This window comes from Schistocerca gregaria, chromosome 1 (genome assembly GCF_023897955.1).
Source record: "Schistocerca gregaria isolate iqSchGreg1 chromosome 1, iqSchGreg1.2, whole genome shotgun sequence".
Classification (NCBI taxonomy): Eukaryota; Metazoa; Arthropoda; class Insecta; order Orthoptera; family Acrididae; genus Schistocerca; species Schistocerca gregaria.
The window spans coordinates 322,435,012-322,455,838 of record NC_064920.1 but is presented as its reverse complement, the minus strand read 5'-3'; the positions used below and the strand labels follow the sequence as shown (position 1 = coordinate 322,455,838).

Here is a 20,827-nt window from a genome sequence, read left to right as displayed (position 1 = left end):
ACCCCTCGGGCACCGGCTTCCCTATTGCCGGCACCTGTGTTGGTTTCTCAGGGGAAGCTACCACCTCTCCTCCCTGTGATTCCGCTGCACTGCAATGGCTCTCAGCTTTGGCATCCTCTGGTAGCTCCAGCACCAGCATCGCTATCATTAGCAATGCCCCATAGAGAGCCGGCCCCCCTCGCAGACCCGGTTTCCCAGCAGGCTGGTTCACCTGTGGTCGTCCCTTCCCCATCGTCCCCGCCACTGGGTCTTGCCCCTCCCGGGGTGGACCAGGATCCAGAGTTCGACGGCCTGTCTCCCGTTCTGTCCCGGGTTCCGGTGGTGGGCTGACGGGGGCCTCTTCGTGTGGTCACTTCCAGTCGTATTCGAAGGTTCCAGCTCGAGGGTTGGCAGATCCCCTCGACTCCAGCTTTCCGATGGACGTGGAGGTCATCACTCCTGCACAACGCTCCATCTTCCGATGCAGTGGATCACAGAGGCTTCACCCCCCGAAGGAGGAGAAGGGCAGTAGCCACCTGAAAGATCGCGGGAGGCACACATCGGCACGGCGCGTCACGGACGGTAGTTGCCGCAAATAGAGTCCCGTCCACCAGAGAGCACATGAGAATTTGGCTGCGGCCTCTGTCAGCGGAACAACAACAACAACAACAACAACAACAACAACAACAACAACAACTCAGGCAGCACGGGACGTGCCCAGTCAGTTCACATCGGGCATGCCTATGAGACAGTTCCCGGTCTACTCTGAAGTGCAACGGAAACGTGAACCGTGTTACTACACCATAATCCATCATGTCATTACATCTATATCTAGATACATACTCTGTCTGCCACTGTATGATGCACAGAGGAAGGTACTTTGTATCACTGCTAGTCATTTCCTTTCATACTATAATAGCGAATGGAGAAATGGAAAACAACTGTCTAGATAACTCTGCATGAGCCCTAGTAATTTCTTTTATCTTCATGGCCCTTATGTGAAACATATTTATGGCAGTAGAATTGTTCTGCAGTCAGATGCAAATGTCAGTTCTCTAAACTTTTGTCAACAGCGTTTTGCAAAAACAATGCCATTCTCCCTCCAAGGATTCTCATTTGAGTTCATGAAGCATCTCCGTAATATTCCCATGTTGATCAAGCCTACCAGTAACAAATTTAGTCAATTATTCAACTCCCTACTATCATCCTTATGTGCTCATTCCACTTCTATACTACTAAAATACTAATGTTTTCAGACAAAGTCTTTCTTCTACAATAGAAAACAAACATACAATCACACAACCACAACACACACACAGATACACCTAGCTGCTGTCTCAGGGCACTAGAGCTGACTGTGACTGCATCTGTCAGAGCAGCAACGAATGATGGGTTGCAGGAGCATGAGGTGGGAAGGGGGACAGATAGCACGGTACAGGTGGGAAAATATACTAGTACCGCCTGGTGGAACATGCAGTAACTTGGTGGGGACCTGCAAGAGTTCTCCCAGTCTGGCACAGGTATAGGGACATCCCATGGCCTGAGTTCAGTGTGACAACAGTGCCAAATGGGACTGGCCTGACAACATGGGTCAGTTGAAGGAATGGGGAAAGACATGATGTGTAAATCGGCAAACAGTTATGATGGACTATGGTGATGTTCTTCATTATAACATGGCCCAGAGGCAACATTTGGATAGCTGAAACAACATCTGGATGACTATATGGAGAAGCATCACCAGGAAACTGAAAGAAGGATGAAGTGAGATGAGTGCAGCCCAGGAGTTTGGTATTGCTCACTGCATTGTTTCACGTGCATGGGAAGCACCACAACTACAGTCAAAGCTGCCCCTAAAGTGGTCGACCACAACCAGCTATAGCAGCAGGTCATCACTACAGGGTGAAGCCAAAGTCTGGATACACCGCTATAAAAGCTGAATGGTGGGAGGCATCATAATGGCACCTGGTATGGGGTGACTGTAAGTGGGGACGCAACTTACAGAAGCTATGGCGACAGCAGCAGCTGTCTTGAAATTTGCAATCTTTGATTAGGGTTGCGTGTTTCAAATGGGAAGCATGTCATGTGGCACATCATTTTGATCTGCCTCTTTCTCAGTAATACACAAGTGAAATATGTTTTAAGATATTTGTGTAGGAGGTATGACCTGTTAAAGTTTGAAATTGCTGCAAGGAGATGATCAATTCTGTTTATTGTTGCAGGTGATCCACAATGGCACTTACATATTAAGGACACATTGAAATTGTGTTAATGAGCGGTGGACAAAATACCAAAATGATTGCTGCTGACTTCAATGCATGGCATCCCGAGAGAAATGATATTTAACGTGACAGGTTGGTTTGAAGAGTAAAAGGACTAAACTACAGGGTCATCAGTCCCTACATATGACAGTATTCAAATTATTGGACAAATTTTGTGCAACAGGTTCTGTAGTGGACAATCCACGCAACAGCAATCGTAGCTTCATTTGTGAAAGTCCACATCACAGTATGTGCCAGTTATCAGCAATATCCACTGTCAGTCAGCATTTAATCCTGCACGAGTTGCACAGATGCCAATGGCATCCACACAAGTTACAGTTGCAACATCATCTTTCAGAGTATGACCCTGATCGACGGGTGCATTTTGTAGAAAGGGCTCTGGATCTGTGTAACTGGAATTCACACTTCACACAACAGGTGATGTTCAATTATGAAGTTAATTTTTATATGCAAGAAGAAGTAAACACATGGAATCATTGTTACTGGTTAGATGCAAACCCTCCTCCTGTGGGTGGATCCCTGTAAAAATGCTGGTAGTGAAAAATTATGCTTTGGGTTGGGATTTGGGACAAGAATTGTAGGTCCAGTGTCGATTGATGGAACCTTCAATGGGGAGAGGTATGACCCAAATATTCTGTGAAGTGTGCAGCAGGACTGGCAAAAAAATACCCTGACTGTGTGTCCAGTGCAATGAAGTTCATATTGAGCATATGCTGTAATGCTGACACTGACAACAACAAGTTGGTGGAATAACAACTTGGAAATGCAAAGAAAACAGGTACGGAGACTGTTTAATATTGCGAGATGTAAAGGACAATGGGCTAAATATCGTGAGGCCCTTGTCAAGTACAATCTTGCAATCAGACAAGCAAAGAAGGCATCCTGGGAGGCATTCTGTGAGGAAGTGGAGAGCATGGCTGCACAAACCAGACTTTGCAAGATTCTCACTAGAGTACCAACCAACCCAGGAGGTACGTTGAGGAAATAGGATGGGGAATACACAAAGACAGTACATGAGACACTGGAACTGCTCCTCAAAACTCACTTTCCTCAATATGCTCTGCCAGACAACACAGACCAGAATGTGATCCCAGAGAGACAATGGTTCTCAGGCACTTGAAGAGAGGACTGGGAATCGGCCAAGGAGCGTGTAAACTTTAATAAAATCCAATGGGTGGTGGCAACATTCCAACCGTTCAAGTCACCTGGCCCAGATAGAATTTTTCCAGCTCTCCTGCAACAGGCAGGAGAGAAGCTCATAAGAGTCCTATGCAGGCTATTCAGGGTTGGCCTACCAGTAGGAATCATTCTCAATGCTTGGAGGGCAGTGACAGTTGTCTTCATTCCAAAGCCAGGGAGAATTGATCATACAAAGGCTAACGATATGAGACCTATCAGTCTGTCCTCCTCCATTCTGAAAACATTGGAAAAACTGGTTAATGTATATTTTAGGGAGAGGAGACTAATTAGGGCCCCTCTACATTCAAACCAACATGCATATCAACCAGGAAAATCATGTGAGACAGTTCTCCACTAACTCATTGCGAATGTGGAGAAAGCACTTCACTTCCAAGAAATATTCCTCTACACTTTCCTGAATATTGAGGGGTCCTTCAGTAACAAGACATTCGATTCCATGGTAAGGGCAGCATAGGTGGATGACCTGGGAACCACTATATACAGGTGGACCAGAGCCATGCTTAGTGGAAGGAAGGTAGAGGCTACCATGATGAATGAAGAGGCTGCCCAAAAGGAGGAGTTTTGTCCCCTCTACTGTGGAATCTAGTGGTGTACAAACTCACTGAGGAATTAAATTCCAGACAATGCTTCTGCCAAGAATATGCTGATGACCTTGTCATAGTAATACTTGGCAAATTTACTGACACAGTTAAAAATATGACACAAGGAGGTTTGGACATTGTGCAAAATTGGTGCATTAAACAGGAGCTGAGGGTTAATCCTAAGAAGACTGTTGTGGTGCCATTTACGAAGAGACATATCCAACACTCAAGTTGGAATCCAAAGCTCATTGATGAAACTCTACCTGTGAAGGGGATAGTGAATTATCTAGGGGTAACCTTAAATCAGAAGCTAACGTGGACCCATCACATTAAGAGTATCTGCTCAAAGACAAAATGTACTTGTGGCAAAAACTGGGGCCTAAGCCCCAGGGGTATGCACTGGATATACACCACAGTAGTCAGACCAAGGATTTCCTATGGGGCAGTAGTGTGGTGGAAGAAGGTAGAACATCAGGTTGCAGTTAAGGAGCTTGCTAAGATGCAGACATTGGCCTGCTTAGCCATAACAGGCAGAGGATATTAAACCAAAGTCCATAAACAAAGACAGTAAGGTAATGATGCCCAAGCCATGTTTTAAAAGAAGCTCTGTAATACTGGGATTGAACAGGAAAGAGATCAAACTCATGACTGGACTAATGACCAGCAACAGGAATTTCAAAAAACGTGTACACAGAATGGGTATAACGGAAGAGGACCCTAAATGTAGGATCTGTGATTAGGGTGAAGAAACTGCATCACACCTAATCTTCGAATGCATGGCATTGGAGAATAAAAGATACAAAATATTCAGGACAACTATACCCGAAGAAATTGTGTCAAACAAAACACTGGTAGAGGCACTCCTTGGGTTATTTAAGGGCATTGGTTGGTTTTACTAGATATACAGGGAGCGATACCGCACAATAATCTTAGTTTCGGTGCAGGCAGTGGCAGGTTAGACCCAAGCTGTTTTAGTTTCCTTGTTAAAATCAAATTAAATCAAACAAATGGAATCATTGTTACTGGTCAGATGCAAACCCTGCCCCCATGGGTGGATACCTGTAAAGATACTGGTAATGAAAAGTGAAGCTTTGGGGTGGGATTTGGGACAAGAATTGTAGGTCCAGTGTCGATTGATGGAACCTTCAATGGGGAGAGGTATGACCCACAGATTCTGTGAAGTGTGCAGCAGGACTGGCAAAAAAGACTTAGACTGTGTGTCCAGTGCAATGGAGGTCATATTGAGCATATGCTGTAATGCTGACACTGACAAGTGTCCTAAACTTTAACATGTCATAACACCTACACAAATAAAGATATCTTAAAACAGATCTCACATGTGTATTCCCGAGAAAGAGGCAATTCAAAATGATGTGTCACATGACTCCCTTCCCATTTGAAACATGTAACCCAAACCCAAGATGGCGGATTTGAAGATGACTGCTGCCATCGCCATAGCTCCTATAAGTTGTGCACCCACCTACAGACACCTCAAACACTGTTTGACTTTTATAGGGGTGTATTCAGACTTTTGCCTCACCCTGCACAATGTGCGACAGACAAGAAGGGAGCCACGTCAGACAGTGTGTGCAATTGCAGCCACATTTAACAAGACTGCAATGTGTGCAATCTCAAGCCCCACAGTGGCATGGCAACTGCTGGACTATGGTCTCTCTGGCCAACAACAATTACGTTGGGATCCGTTGACAACCATGCACTGGCAGCACTATTTGAAATATGTACACGAGATAGGTACACGAGGATAAAAGTGACTGAAATTATTAGATGGAAAGAGCAAGAAGCAAAGTACAGCCAATATACAGTTGCTGTTTCCACTGGTTGCTCAAGAAGCCACTGCATTTCACCTACACGAAACAGAGCCCACATTATCTCTCATTTTCAAAAAGAGTTAAAAAACTTATCTATATAACATAAACCTAATCTGTTGTTGAATTTTCCTGCAGAGTGCAAAAATACACTTCAAAATACAATATGACGTCTGCTTCTCTTTTCTCTGAGGAGGGGAAAGGAGGAGGGGGGGGGGGGGAGGGAAAGGAGGGATGGTTGATTGCTACTATGAGTTTAAGTTTCCAGCTGAGTTATATTTTCTGCACAACATTTTGATGACAGATCTAGTTATTCTCTTTAGGTGCTACAAGTACTGGTCTGGTTGAAGTGCAACCAAAGAGCAGAAGTAAAACTTTGGCTCAGAGCACGTGTAGAAGATCTGTAACTAAGTCAGTCGTAAAAATATTGTGCATAGGAAAGCAATTGTCAGCTGCACTGAAAATCCATTTATTTGTAAGATAACATCAATGAATATCAGGTGTCTGCTAACTTTTTCACTTTCAGGTAACTTTTAACACAGTTCCAGATTACCTTTCAATCAATTATGCATTGTCTTCTCAATGTGATACATAACAGGATAACATATTTCTTACCTTTGGGACCCAGTACAGTGTTCTGCTGGTGTATTGTTATGAAAAATAAACATACATAAATAAATAAGATATAGGAGCACTGCCATTCAGAATATGTTTAAATGACAGTGCACCGATGAGCCAAAACATTATGGCAACCTGCTTAATAGCTTTTTGTCCATCTTTTGAATTAAATAAATCACTGAGTCTGTTTATCAGGGATCAGGTTGGTAGGTTTGTGGAGGTGTGTGGCGTTAGATGTCTATGCACAGGTCATGTAATTCACATAAATAATGGCCACTGATTTGTGTATAAGATGATGGTGGCAGATAGTGACCCAGAATGGTTCCACAGGATTTACATCAGGCAAATTTGCTCACCGAGACATCAATGTGAGTTCACAGTGATACTCCTCAAACCACTGTAGCATGGTTCTGGCTCCGAGACATGGGCAGTTATACTGCTGAAAGATGACATCACCGTCCGAGGAGAAGTCATCAAACATGAAGGAATGAAGGTGGTTCACAGCTGTCAGTGTGTCATCAAATACTACCACAGGTCCCATACAAGTGCAGGAGAATATCTCCCATAGCTAATACTGCTTTCACTAGGTTGTGTCCGTAGCACACTACACAGTTTGAGCCACTGTTCACCTCAATGATGACATTTGTGGAGATTACCATTGATGTATTGTAGCAAAAATGTGATTAACCCGAAGAACCAATATGTTTACACTGATCACCAATTGAATCCCAATGGCCCCATGCCCATTGCAATTGTAACTGACAATGTCATTGTGTGCACCAGTATTGTACTCTTTTGGCCGAGGGGCCACAGATCATCATCTATCCTATTTTACGGAGTAGGCAAGCCTTCAAACCCCACATTCCGTGAAGAGTCATGGACATCCAACCACTTAGCGCCTGGAGGTAGTTTCACTGTCCTCCTATCTTCATAGATCCTCACAACAGTAGCATGTGAACATTCAACCAGCATCGTCATTTTCAAAATACTCATTCACAGGCTCTTTGTAATAATAATCTGCCCTTTGTCAAACTCACTCACCTCAGTGGATTTCCCCATTTGCTGCCCACACCTTCGCTTGGGTGATACCCTCTCCATGTCTTCTCTGCTTTCATATCTTTGTTACTGGATCCTGTGCCCACTATGCCACCAGGTGGCATCCAATGTCTTAGTGGGCAGTGGTCATAATGTTTTGGCTTATCAGTGTATCTACATTCTGTGAATCACTGTGAGGCACATAGTGGAGAATATGTCCCTTTGCTCCAGTCATGAAGGCTTTTCCCTGTTGCATTCCCTGTGAGGCACATAGTGGAGAATATGTCCCTTTGCACCAGTCATGAAGGCTTTTCCCTGTTGCATTCACATATGAAATGTGGGTAAAATGCTTGCTTAAATGCCTCTGCACATGCTGTAATTAGTATAATCTCCTCTTCACAATCCCTATGGCAGTGACATGTTTCTAGATTCTTATCACTTAAAATTGGCTCTAGAAACTCTTTAAGTAGACTTCCATTGGATAGTTTGCGTTTACATCCAAGTGTCTTAGTTCAGTTCTTTCAGCATCATCATGACACTCTCCCATGGGTCAAATGATCCTATGATCATTTGTGTTGCTTTTCTTTAATCAAACAATAGAAAGTCCAGGATGGAATAATGCAGCAATATGAAAAGGATAGATTATTACTCACCATATATCAGAGATGCTGAGTCACAGACAGGCACAACAAAAGGACTGTCAAACAACTAAGCCTTTGGTCAAAAAGGCCTTCATTGGAAACAGACCACACACACACACACACACACACACACACACACACACAAATGCAACTCACATACACATCAGTTGCATTTGCTTGTGTGTGTGTGTGTGTGTGTGAGAGAGAGAGAGAGAGAGAGAGAGAGAGAGAGAGAGAGAGAGAGAGTGTGTGTGTGTGTGTGTGTGTGTGTGTGTGTGTGTGTGAGAGAGAGAGAGAGAGAGTGTCTGTGTCTCCGTGTGTGTGTGTGTGTGTGTGTGTGTGTTCTCTAATTCCGATGATGCCTTTCTGGCCGAAAGATTACTTGTTCGACAGTCCTTTTGTTGAGCTTATCTGTGACTCAGTATATGTAGTGAGTATTACTAATCTGCCCTTTTCATAATATTGCATTCTTTACATCAGTTTTATATCCCCTGTTAGTCCTATTTTGTATGGGTCCCACACACTTGAGCATTGTTCTAGGCTGTGTTTCATGAGTGTTATGCAATCTCTTTTGTAGACTGATTGCATTTCACTAGTATTCTACCAATGAACCACAGTCTGTCACCTGCTTTACCTATGACAAACTATGTGATCATTGTACTTCATATCCCTACAAATTGTTTCGCCCAGCTATTTGCACGAGTTGACCTATTTCAGCTGTGACTCATTGATGCTGTAGTCATAGGACTACATTTTTTGTAGTTGTGTGAAATGCACAATTTTACATTTGTGGACATTTAAAGTGAGTTGTGGACATATAACCTCAACACCACTCAAAGACTGATGATGAGGTCCCATACTCCGAGGAGCATAGGGGACGATGCGGGATACCGCACCACAAAGATTTGCTATTGGTAATGCATCCATTTGTACTTCAGTGCTCTCTTGTCAGAATTGTCTATCATTCCAACAACAACATAATGCACTGTATTGTACTTAGTAATCACATAACATTACTGATAAATCTGTAGTCATTTATATCATGCAAGTACCCCTACACTGAGAGCATTCCATGGGGTTATAGCTTCTTGATAGAAAAGTGGCTTACAAGACACCTGTGTGCCCTATCCCAAGAATAATGCTTCTGTCTGTGATTATATAATACATGTGTATCCTCAGTCAGCAAGATTGATAGTCTGTATTGTACATTGCCAAACATTTCACCTGTGACCAATAAAAGACACACACGAGCAATCCCACTGGCCTGCTCTATGATATCAAGCAGGAAGTAAAACTGGGAACTATGCCAAATGCTCTCATACTGTATCATGCTGTGCTCTAGTGTCTACCTTGCTAACACTGTGCATATGCGACCATGCTAGTTATTGGATCTCATTTTGACAACTCTTTGGATTAAAAATACATGGATGCTGATGGACTTGTATGGCACAAACTGTCTGTATTCTTCTTTTGGTGTGTGCGTCTACAACTTTATGATTATGTAATGTGGACTGGTTTTGTGAACTGTTAAGTAGCTGTTATGTTTCCATCCTTACAGAGTAATAAAGAGTGTATCTTGTATTTTATCAGGTGTAGCACAACATGGACTGGAATGACTGAAAAAACTGGAAAAGGTTATAAAACTGCCTTTGTAATTCATGATAATTCATGCTCTCAAATCAACAGCATCACAAATATGCTCAACAGACTATGATGGGAAGTTCTAAATAAAAATATGAAGGGTTATTTTCAAATCTAAAGTTCATTATTTAAAGAGTATTCTTAGAATATAATCATTCATCCAATGTCTCAATAAAAAGTAAATGTCAAAGGAAGCTTTAACTCTTTGAGTACCAGTGAATTCTATCTGAAACCACCACTTTATTAATTTTGTTTTGAAGTACCCATACCTTTAACAAGAAACCACCAGAAATGCAGTTTTTTTTATTTTAATTTTATTTTATTGTGGCCATATTCAAGAGATTACTGATAGTTACTGTAACATAAATTTGATTTTGTAACACTGCATTTATGTGTGGTTTCAAAATGACACCACTGGAGCAGTACACAGTTTTGATACAATATTTATTAAATTTTAGGCACACTTTTGCTTATTATTTATGACTATAATGTATTTTAGGTGTTACGAGTTCATAGAAGTTTCGAGATGTGGGATTGAGTCTAGGAAAAATGTGAATTTGTTTTCAAACATACCACATTAGCTGACAAAGGGTGATTGAAAACTGAATGTCCCAGTGGTTCCTCCACAAAAAAAAAAAAAAAACTGTTTACTTTTTACCAATTTCTTCTCGTATTTGTTACTTACTGGGTTAATAAAGATTATTCTGTAAAAAAATTATACTTTAACGTGAAACCACCTAACCACCTACTTCAAACAACTTTCTCTAATTTCTTCTTGTATTCATTGCTTACTATGATAATAAAGGGTACCCTGCGAAAAACTTAAAAAAAAAAAAAAAACACTTTCTTGGGTCTCAAAGAATTAAAAGAAAGATGTTATTACACTTTTGTTTTCATACACAACTTAACAACAGACTACTTTATCATTAAGGAAGGCATGCTAACCAGCTGACTGAACATACCCTTGGCAAGCCCTCTATATTGATTAAGTGTTGTAGTATTTTTGTTGCCGAGGTTGCCAGAAAGTTAATAGCATATGGATCACATAATGTCATTGAGAGGTCACCAAGTACCTGCTCCTGACCCCTCTTGATGCTGTCTAGAAATCCCTGAAAAAGAGAAGATCAATGCATTACATAATTCAAATTAAGCACTACTAAGAAATAACAGTAACAAAAAGAAACTGAATCCTACCTGAAGCTCCCTTGAACGCTTTATATCAACATTTTTCTCTCGTATGCATGCATCAAGGCACCAAGTGAATTTATGGCAAGGATCAACTGATATTATATCCTGGAAAAAAGAAACACAAAGATTATGGTACTTTTTTAGTACATAGGAAACAGCCCCACTCCCAACACATACACAGGTTACTGGTCTTGAAAAATAGTACTATATGTAACTTTAAAAAAGAATCAAATTAATAGCACAGGTCCTAAGATTCTTAATGATCATGCAATTTCACTGACTGTTGATATGTGTACACGAAGACGGTTGTAGCCTACTATGGTTCTGTGTGTGTCTGTGTATGTGTGTGTGTGTGTGTGTGTGTGTGTGTGTGTGTGTGTGTGTGTGTGTGTGTGTGTGTACATGCACATGTCACACTCTCCAGAAGTGTTTTGCCCAAAAGCTCAGCAGTTTATACTTTATCATCACTTCTACATGAATGTCCACTGCTCGGTGTCTTGTACTTGTTAAATTAAATAGTGATCTATCCCCATAAACATATTACTGAAAACTGCTTTATAATGTTATACATAAAAAATGAAGATGAACAGTGGGGCAAAGCCCAGTCATATAATAAAATAGCACAATGATGTTAGTACTGGCTTTCAAAGGAGCAACATTAGATGGAATGACTTTTAGCACATAAGTACCATAAAGGTTATGGAAATGTATTAGAGAATCTAAGTAGACTTTGCCTTAACAGGTTTCTAGTTCTCTCAACAGTCCAGAACCGACACAAATTTTCTGGATGTCAAAGCTACCTGTACACAGTGTGTATATTCTGCAGAAGGGCAGCACTTTCAGCCACTAGTCATCAATTTAACCATGAAGCCAACTCTCACAGGTAGCTACAAGAAGGTGGTGTTACCAGATACACTATAAAAATAAAAATACATACTTTTTCATATTAGGTGCATTGTGCTGCCACCTACTGCCAGGTACTCCGTATCAGCAACCTCATTAGTCATTAGACATCATGAGAGAGCAGAATGGGGCACTCTGCAGAACTCACAGACTTCGAACATGGTCAGGTAATTGGATGTCACTTGTGTCATACTCTGTACGCGAGATTTCCACACTCATAAACAACCCTAGAGCCAATGTTTCCGATGTGATAGTAAAGTGGAAACAGGAAGGGACCTGCGCAGCACAAAGTGTACAGGCTGACCTCATCTCTTGACTGACAGAGACCGCCGACAGTTGAAGAGGGTCGTAATGTGTAATAGGCAGACATCTATCCAGACCATCACAAAGGAATTCTAAAGTGCGCCGGGATCCACTGCAAGTACTATGACAGTTAGACGGGTGGTGAGAAAACTTGGACTTCATGATTGAGCTGCTGCTCATAAGACACACATCATGCTCGTAACTGCCAAACAAGGCCTCGCTTGGTGTATAGAGTGTAACCATTGGACAATTGAACAGTGGAAAAATGTTGTGTGGAGTGGTGAACCATGGTACACAATGTGGCGATCCAAGGGCAGGATGTGGGTATGGTGAATCCCAGGTGAACGTCACCTGCCAGCGTGTGTAGTGCCAACAGTAAAATTGGAGGTGGCGGTGTTATGATGTGTTTGTATTTTTCATGTCATTTTGCGTGGCACTAACACAACACAGACCTACACTGATGTTTTAAGCACTTTCTTGCTTCCCACTGTTGAAGAGCAATTTGGGGATGGCGATTGCATCTTTCAACTCAATCGAGCACCTGTTCATAATTTGTTCTGTGGTGGAGTGGTTACATGACAATAACATCCCTGTAATGGACTGGCCTGCACAGTCTTGACCTGAATCCTATAGAAAACCTTTTGGACGTTTTGGAATGCTGACTTCACGCCAGGCCTCACCGACCAACATCGATACCTCTCCTTAGTGCAGCACTCCATGAAGAATGGGCTGCCACTCACCAAGAAACTTTCCAGCACTTGATTGAAGGTATACTTGCAAGAGTGGAAGCTGTCATCAAGGCTAAGGGTGGGCCTACACCATACTGAATTCCAGCATTACCGATGGAGGGTGTCACAAACTTGCAAGTCATTTTCAGCCAGGTTTCCAAATAGTTTTGTTCACATAGTGTATATTTTCCTCACTTAACGTGGTCACCTTTCTCATAGTCATTGCCCCAATGGGTCCCACTATGGTGATGTTTCCCTGTTGGGTAATGTTATAGAATCAGACACAATTATTAACTGACTACCAAGAAGAGTGAAAAAATACAATTGACGGACAAAGAAGTCAATGAAAAATTTTTCTAAAACACAGAAAGAAAGCAAACAAGTAAACAATAGTTTAATACATCAACTGCACCATAGTCAACACACATAAATATGATCACAATTTTTCATTATTAGTTTTAATTCTATGAAACATAATTTCTTGCACGACATAGTACATGATAGCAATAAGATGTATCAGTGCATAAAAGTAGTGCAGTTTTAATAATGATGAGATACCCATTGCAGAAAGTTACTTCTCTACTTGTTAAGTAGTGATCTATCTCCATGAACATATTACTGAAAACTTCTTTATATTATTATACATAAAAAATGAAGATGAATAATGTGGCAAAGTCCAGCCATCTAATCAAGCAGCACAATAATGCTAGCATTGGCTTATAAAGAAGCAACATTCTATTGAGTGATTGGCAGAAGTAGAGCTTTGAGGATGGGTTGAGAGTTACGTTGAAGTAGCTCAGTTGGCAGAGCACTTGCACATAAACTGAAAAGGTCACATGTTCAAGTTCCTCTCTTGCACATAGTTCTAATCTGCCAGGAAGTTTCAAATCAGTGCACATTCTGTTGCAGATCAAAATTAATTCTGGAAACAATCCCTCAAGTTGTGGCTAAGCCACAAGAAATATCCTTTCTTCCACAAGTGTCAGTCCTGCAAGTTTCGCAGAAGTACATCTGAGGAGTTTGGAAGGTACGAGGTGCACTGGCAGAAGTTGAGTTGTGGAGGACAGGTCGTGAGTCATGACTGAGTAGCTCATTTAGCACAGCATTTGCTGCAAAAAGCAAAGTCCCAGTCTGACATGCAGCTTCCATCTGCCAGGAAGTTTCAGATCAGCAAATACTATACTGTAGAGTAAAATTCATTCCACACAGTAATCCTGTTTCATGAACACTCTTGTAATAACCTGTCTTTCTGAAATAAACTGTACAAATATATACTCAAGTACTTTTTTGTGTGTGCATATCACAGGTCGTAAATTTCAAATTCTCTAAAATATAATATTAGCCAAATTTAGATAATATCTTTGTAGCCTTGACTCTGTATTATTTTTTTTTAGACTGAAATGTCTTTTATAGAAATGTTGCAACACAATTTTCAACATATTTTGAATAAATATTTCCAAGTTGGAGGGAACAGCACACACAAAAAAGAAAATGACACTCAAGTTTACAAGTGATTTTTGAAATAAATTATTGCTTATATTAAGTACAGTAGAGCGTCGATTATCCAAACATCGGTCAACCGAATGACTGCTTAACCAAACTGTGTACTTGCACGCACCTGTTACTCTCCCACCCTACCGTCCATCATCCCCCTCACTCCCAAACCAAGTTTCCCACAGTAGTCGTTGCACTGGGCCACCACTGGGGGAACATTGCTTCTAATGGGGTCTTCACAAGGCGCTGCTAACCGGCCAAGCCGCCAGTCACTGTGTTTCAACAATCAGCACACTTCTGTCGGCTTGGCACTGGCAGTAAAAGTAGCGGCAGTATCAAAGCTGTTCACAACAGCAGCTGCGCCAGCTTAGAGTAAAGACGCGCCGCTCCGTGCACTTTGAAGGATTGCGTGCCCCCAAGAAGAGCTTCTCATGGTGCAGTCACCTTCTGTTCTCTGTTACGACCACTTGTGTGCTGCTGCATGAAGAAGTGAACTTGATAATACAAAATGCTTAAACGTATATGTGTTGTCCTTTCTATGAGAGACAAGTATGAGATTATTAAAAGAAGGTGAATCTGCAACCTCTTTATCCAATGAGTTCAAGGTGGGGAAGTCAACAATTACGGATATAAAGAAACAAAAGACGAACATTGCAAATTTTATAGCTATTCTTGATTCTACTGATGGATCAACAAGCCGTAAAACTATGAAGCTCGCCACTAACACAGATCTAGATGATGCTGTTTACAAGTGGTTTACACAAAAGAGATAGGAAGGAGAACCTATCTCAGGTCCCATTCTGTGTGAGAAGGCAACGCAGTTCAATGAAAAAATTTGAAGGGCCTTCCAACTTTAAAGCAAGCGCAGGCTGGTTAAAACGCTTCAAGTCAAGACACGGCATTCGAGAGCTTACAATACAGAGAGAAAAACTGTCGGCTGATTCTTCAGCAGCTGATTCTTTCAAAGTCAAACTAAGAGACATATTAAGGGAAGAAGATTATGCTCCCAAAAACGTTCACAATGCTCATGAAACTGGACTTAACTGGAAAGCTTTACCAAGAAAAACTCTTGTTTCACTTCATGAATTAGCAGCACCTGGTCCTAAAACAAGCAAGGACCATATTACAGCTTTGGCTTGTACTAATGCTACTGAAAGTCACCGACTGCCTATGTTCGTCATTGGTAAAAGTAAAAAACTGCGTTGTTTCAAGCACGTTAATATGTCAGCCTTGCCTGTTGTGTACACCTCACAAAAGAGTGCCTGGGCAGATAGTACGATTTTTATGAAGTGGTTTCTGGACATTTTCGTACCCTCTGTAAAAGCTCATCAGCTAAAGAATGGGAAGAGGGAGAAAACACTACTTCTCCTTGACAATGCACCAACTCATCCGTCATGTGATATTTTAAACGAAAAAGACGAGTTCATAAAGGTAATATTTCTTCCACATAACGTAACCTCCTTATTACAGCCCATGGATCAAGGCGTTATTGAGACCTTCAAATGATATTACAGAAAAGAATTGTTGCGTAAGTTATTGTTAGAAAGAGAAGAGGATGGAGAAGAAAGTCTCTTAAGAAATCATAAGAATATTGACTTGAAAGACGCGTCCTACATGATCAGCACAGCATGGAATAGTGTAAAGGAAGAGAATTTGAAGAAAGCCTGGAATAAAATTTTGGACACAGAAGAAAATTCACAAGGTATGATTGAAAATGCCCCCCCATGAACCATGGACCTTGCTGTTGGTGGGGGGGCTTGCATGCCTCAATGATACAGATAGCCGTACCGTAGGTGCAACCACAATGGAGGGGTAGAGAGGCCATACAAAAGTGCGGTTCCTGAAGAGGGGCAGCAGCCTTTTCAGTAGTTGCAGGGGCAACAGTCTGGATGACTGACTGATCTGGCCATGTAACACTAACCAAAATGGCCTTGCTGTTCTGGTACTGCGAACAGCTGAAAGCAAGGGGAAACTACAGCCGTAATTTTTCCCGAGGGCATGCAGCTTTGCTGTATGATTAAATGATGATGGCGTCCTCTTGAGTAAAATATTCCAGAGGTAAAATAGTCCCACATTTGGATCTCAGGGCGGGGACTAATCAGGACGACGTCGTTATCAGAAGAAAGAAAGCTGGTGTTTTAACAATCGGAGTGTGGAATATCAGATCCCTTAATCGGGCAGGTAGGTTACAAAAATTAAAAAGGGAAATGGATAGGTTAAAGTTAGATATAGTGGAGATTAGTGAAGTTCAGTGGCAGGAGGAACAAGACTTTTGGTCAGGTGAATAAGGGTTATAAATACAAAATCATAGGGCTAATGCAGGAGTAGGTTTAATAATGAATAAAAAAATTAGGAGTACAGGTAAGCTACTACAAACAGCATAGTGAACGCATTATTGTGGCTAAGATAGACACGAAGCCCATGCCTACTACAGTAGTACAAGTTTATATGCCAACTAGCTCTGCAGATGACAAAGAAATTGATGAAATGTTTGATGAGATAAAATAAATTATTCAGGCAGTGAAGGGAGACGAAAATTTAATAGTCATGGGGGACTGGAGTTCAAGAGTAGGGAAAGGGACAGAAGGAAACATAGTAGGTGAATATGGATTGGGCTTAAGAAATGAAAGAGGAAGCCACCTGGTAGAATTTTACGCAGAGCATAACTTAATCATAGCTAACACTTGGTTCAAGAATCATGAAAGAAGGTTGTTTACATGGAAGAACCCTGGAGATACTAAAAGATATCAGATAGATTATATAATGGTAAGACAGAGATTTAGGAACCAGGTTTTAAATTGTAAGACATTTCCAGGGGCAGATGGGGACTCTGACCATAATCTATTGGTTATGAGCTGTAGACTAAAACTGAGGAAACTGCAAAAAGGTGGGAATTTAAGACAATCGGACATGGATAAACTGAAAGAACCAGAGGTTGTACAGAGTTTCAGGGAGAGCATAAGGGAGCAATTGACTGGAATGGGGGAAGAAATGCAGTAGAAGAAGAATGGGTAACTTTGAGGGATGAAATAGTGAAGGCATCAGAGGATCAAATAGGTAAAAAGACGAGGGCTAGTAGAAACCCTTGGGTAAAAGAAGAAATACTGAATTTAATTGATGAAAGAAGAAAATATAAAAATGCAGTAAATGAAGCAGGCAAAAAGGAATACAAACGTCTCAAAAATGAGATCGACAGGAAGTGCAAAATGGCTAAGCAGGGATGGCTAGAGTACAAATGTAAGGATGTAGAGGCTTATCTCACTAGGGGTAAGATAGACACTGCCTACAGGAAAATTAAAGGGACCTTTGGAGAAAGGAGAACCACTTGCATGAATATCAAGAGCTTTAATGGAAACCCAGTTGTAAGCAAAGAAGGGAAAGCAGGAAGGTGGAAGGAGTATATAGAGGGTCTATACAAGGGCGATGTACTTGAGGACAATATTATGGAAGTGGAAGAGGATGTAGATGAAGATGAAATGGGAGATATGATACTGCGTGAAGAGTTTGACAGAGCACTGAAAGAACAGAGTCGAAACAAGGCCTCGAGAGTAGACAACATTCCATTAGAACTACTGACAGCCTTGGGAGAGACAGTCCTGACAAAACTCTACCATCTGGTGAGCAAGATGTATGAGACAGGCGAAATACCCTCAGATTTCAAGAAAAATATAATAATTCCAGTCCCAAAGAAAGCAGGTGTTGACAGATGTGAAAATTACCGAACTATCAGTTTAATAAGTCACAGCCGCAAAATACTAACGTGAATTCTTTGCAGACGAATGGAAAAACTGATAGAAGCTGACCTCGGAGAAGATCAGTTTGGATTCCGTAGAAATGTTGGAACACGTGTGGCAATACTGACCCTATGACTTATCTTAGAAAATAGATGAAGGAAAGGCAAACCTATGTTTCTAGCATTTGTTAACTTAGAGAAAGCTTTTGACAATGTTGATTGGAATACTCTCTTTCAAATTCTGAAGGTGGCGGGGGTAAAATACAGGGAGCGAAAGGCTATTTACAATTTGTACAGAAAGCAGATGGCAGTTACAAGAGTTGAGGGACATGAAAAGGAAGCAGTGGTTGGGAAGGGAGTGAGACCGGGTTGTAGCCTATCCCCAATGATATTCAATCTGTATATTGAGCAAGCAGTAAAGGAAACAAAAGAAAAATTCGTAGTAGGTATTAAAATCCATGGAGAAGAAATAAAAACTTTGAGGTTCGCCGATGACATTGTAATTGTGTCAGAGACAGCAAAGGACTTGGAAGAGCAGCTGAACGGAATGGACAGTGTCTTGAAAGGAGGGTATAAGATGAACATCAACAAAAGGAAAACGAGGATAATGAAATGTAGTCAAATTAAGTTGGGTGATGCTGAGGGAATTAGATTAGGAAATGAGACACTAAAAGTAGTAAAGGAGTTTTGCGATTTGGGGAGCAAAATAACTGATGATGGTCGAAGTAGAGAAGATATAAAATGTAGACTGGCAATGGCAAGGAAGGCGTTTTTGAAGGAGAAAAATTTGTTAACATCGAGTATAGATTTAAATGTCAGGAAGTCGTTTCTGAAAGTATTTGTATGGAGTGTAGCCATGTATGGAAGTGAAATGTGGACGATAAATATATTAGACAAGAAGAGAATAGAAGCTTCTGAAATGTGGTGCTACAGAAGAATTCTGAAGATTAGATGGGTAGATCACATAACTAATGAGGAGGTATTGAACAGAATTGGGTAGAAAAGGAGCTTGTGGCGCAACTTGACTAGAAGAAGGGATCAGTTGGTAGGACATGTTCTGAGACATCGAGGGATCACCAATTTAGTATTGGAGGGTAGCGTGGAACGTAAAATCGTAGAGGGAGACCAAGAGATGAATACACTAAACAGATTCAGAAGGATGTAGGTTGCAGCAGGTACTGGGAGATGAAGAAGCTTGCACAGGATAGAGTAGCATGGAGAGCTGCATCAAACCAATCTCAGGACTGAAGACCACAACCACCACAACAACAACAACATGATTGAAAACGACAAGCAGAATGATACGTCCAAAATTCTCGGTATGCTAAAAGAAATAGATTGCCGCAAATGCGATGAAGAAGACATTAATGAATGGATGAATATCGATGATGCAGATCCAGGACACCAAATCATGCAGGACAGCAAGATTGTAAACGTTGTCACTGATAAAGATGACGCTGCCAGCACCTCATCAGTCAGTGCTCCAGAAAGTGAAGATGAAAGTATACCAATAGCTTCTGAGGCGTTCACTTGTTTAGATACTGCCTTGCGATGGTTTGAAGCCCAAGATGGAAGTGACCAGTTTCAGATATCTGTAATGAAAAAGTACGTGACCTAGCTGCTCGTAAGCATGTAGGCTTGCTTAGACATACCAAAATAAAGGACTTCTTAAACGTTAATTTTGTATAGTGTGTGTATTGTTCATGCAAAATGTGTATGTAATACGTATATATTTTTGTTTAATACTCTGTGCCACATACTATATATTCCTACTGAAGTTGCCTTTCTATGTTACTTTGTAATACCAAAAGAAATGCCTGTTTTTATGAATAAATTTACTGTACAGTACTTCTTTTTGGCAAATAAACATGTACAGTTCGATTATCCAAACAAACCAGTTTTCCAAACACCCATGTCCCCCAATTACTTCAGATAATCGACACTCTACTGTAGCTAGCCCAAAGGTGGTATTTTTATTTATACTATACTACTGCAAAAAATTAAAAAGTTGCTCTCAATCTCTGCACCTAATTCTAACACTTTTTTTCAGTTTATGCAGGCACTTAAAACACCTTTTGATATACTTTTCCATTTTGTTGAAATGTGACAGTTTGTATTCCTTAAAACAATATTTACAAGATACACCTTACCCTTTTAAATTGAATAGGATTCAATCAGGTCCCTTCTTCTTAACCATCTTGCAACTGTTCAATAGCCTAGGGCCTATAACACTGTAAAAAACACAAAGACAAGGTTATGCTTCTCACTCAAACACATACTCGAATGACTGTTGGACAGTCAGACCAGTGTTGCCAATCCAGTCGGCTAAACAACCCACAGAATTCCACGAATTACCCACAATTACCAGCCACTCACTCAAAATGTTGTCTACTACCTATCTACAATAATAGCAACAGCACTAATACTTACTTACAACAACCAGAATTAGAGTAAAAAAGTTTACCCATAGTGATTTTAGTTAAGAATGTGTCATGTGCCGATTTTGATTCCACAATTCCAAGAATCATGGATTCTCTAGGAATCGACTAGTATTGGAATTGAACAATTCCAGTGTCTTGTTGTTATTTTTTTATGTTAGTGTTCTCATTTTATCTTCACAGCAGTGCAGTCATATGAAAGTAGATAAACTAGTCTGTCCCAAATGGCACAAAAAAACT

The 20,827-nt window shown here is 41.0% G+C and overlaps 1 protein-coding gene across 1 annotated transcript in view; it reads right to left on the bottom strand.

The window, feature by feature from the left end:
• LOC126343816 (negative elongation factor B) overlaps positions 1–20,827 on the bottom strand; it is a 121,631-nt gene that overhangs the window by 56,642 nt on the left and 44,162 nt on the right. Inside the window, exons 6-7 of the mRNA XM_050001971.1 lie at positions 10,995–11,093; positions 10,763–10,909 (exon numbers count right to left, since the gene is read on the bottom strand). Coding sequence (XP_049857928.1) covers positions 10,763–10,909; positions 10,995–11,093 — 246 coding nt within the window. The remainder of the gene's footprint in view (positions 1–10,762; positions 10,910–10,994; positions 11,094–20,827) is intronic.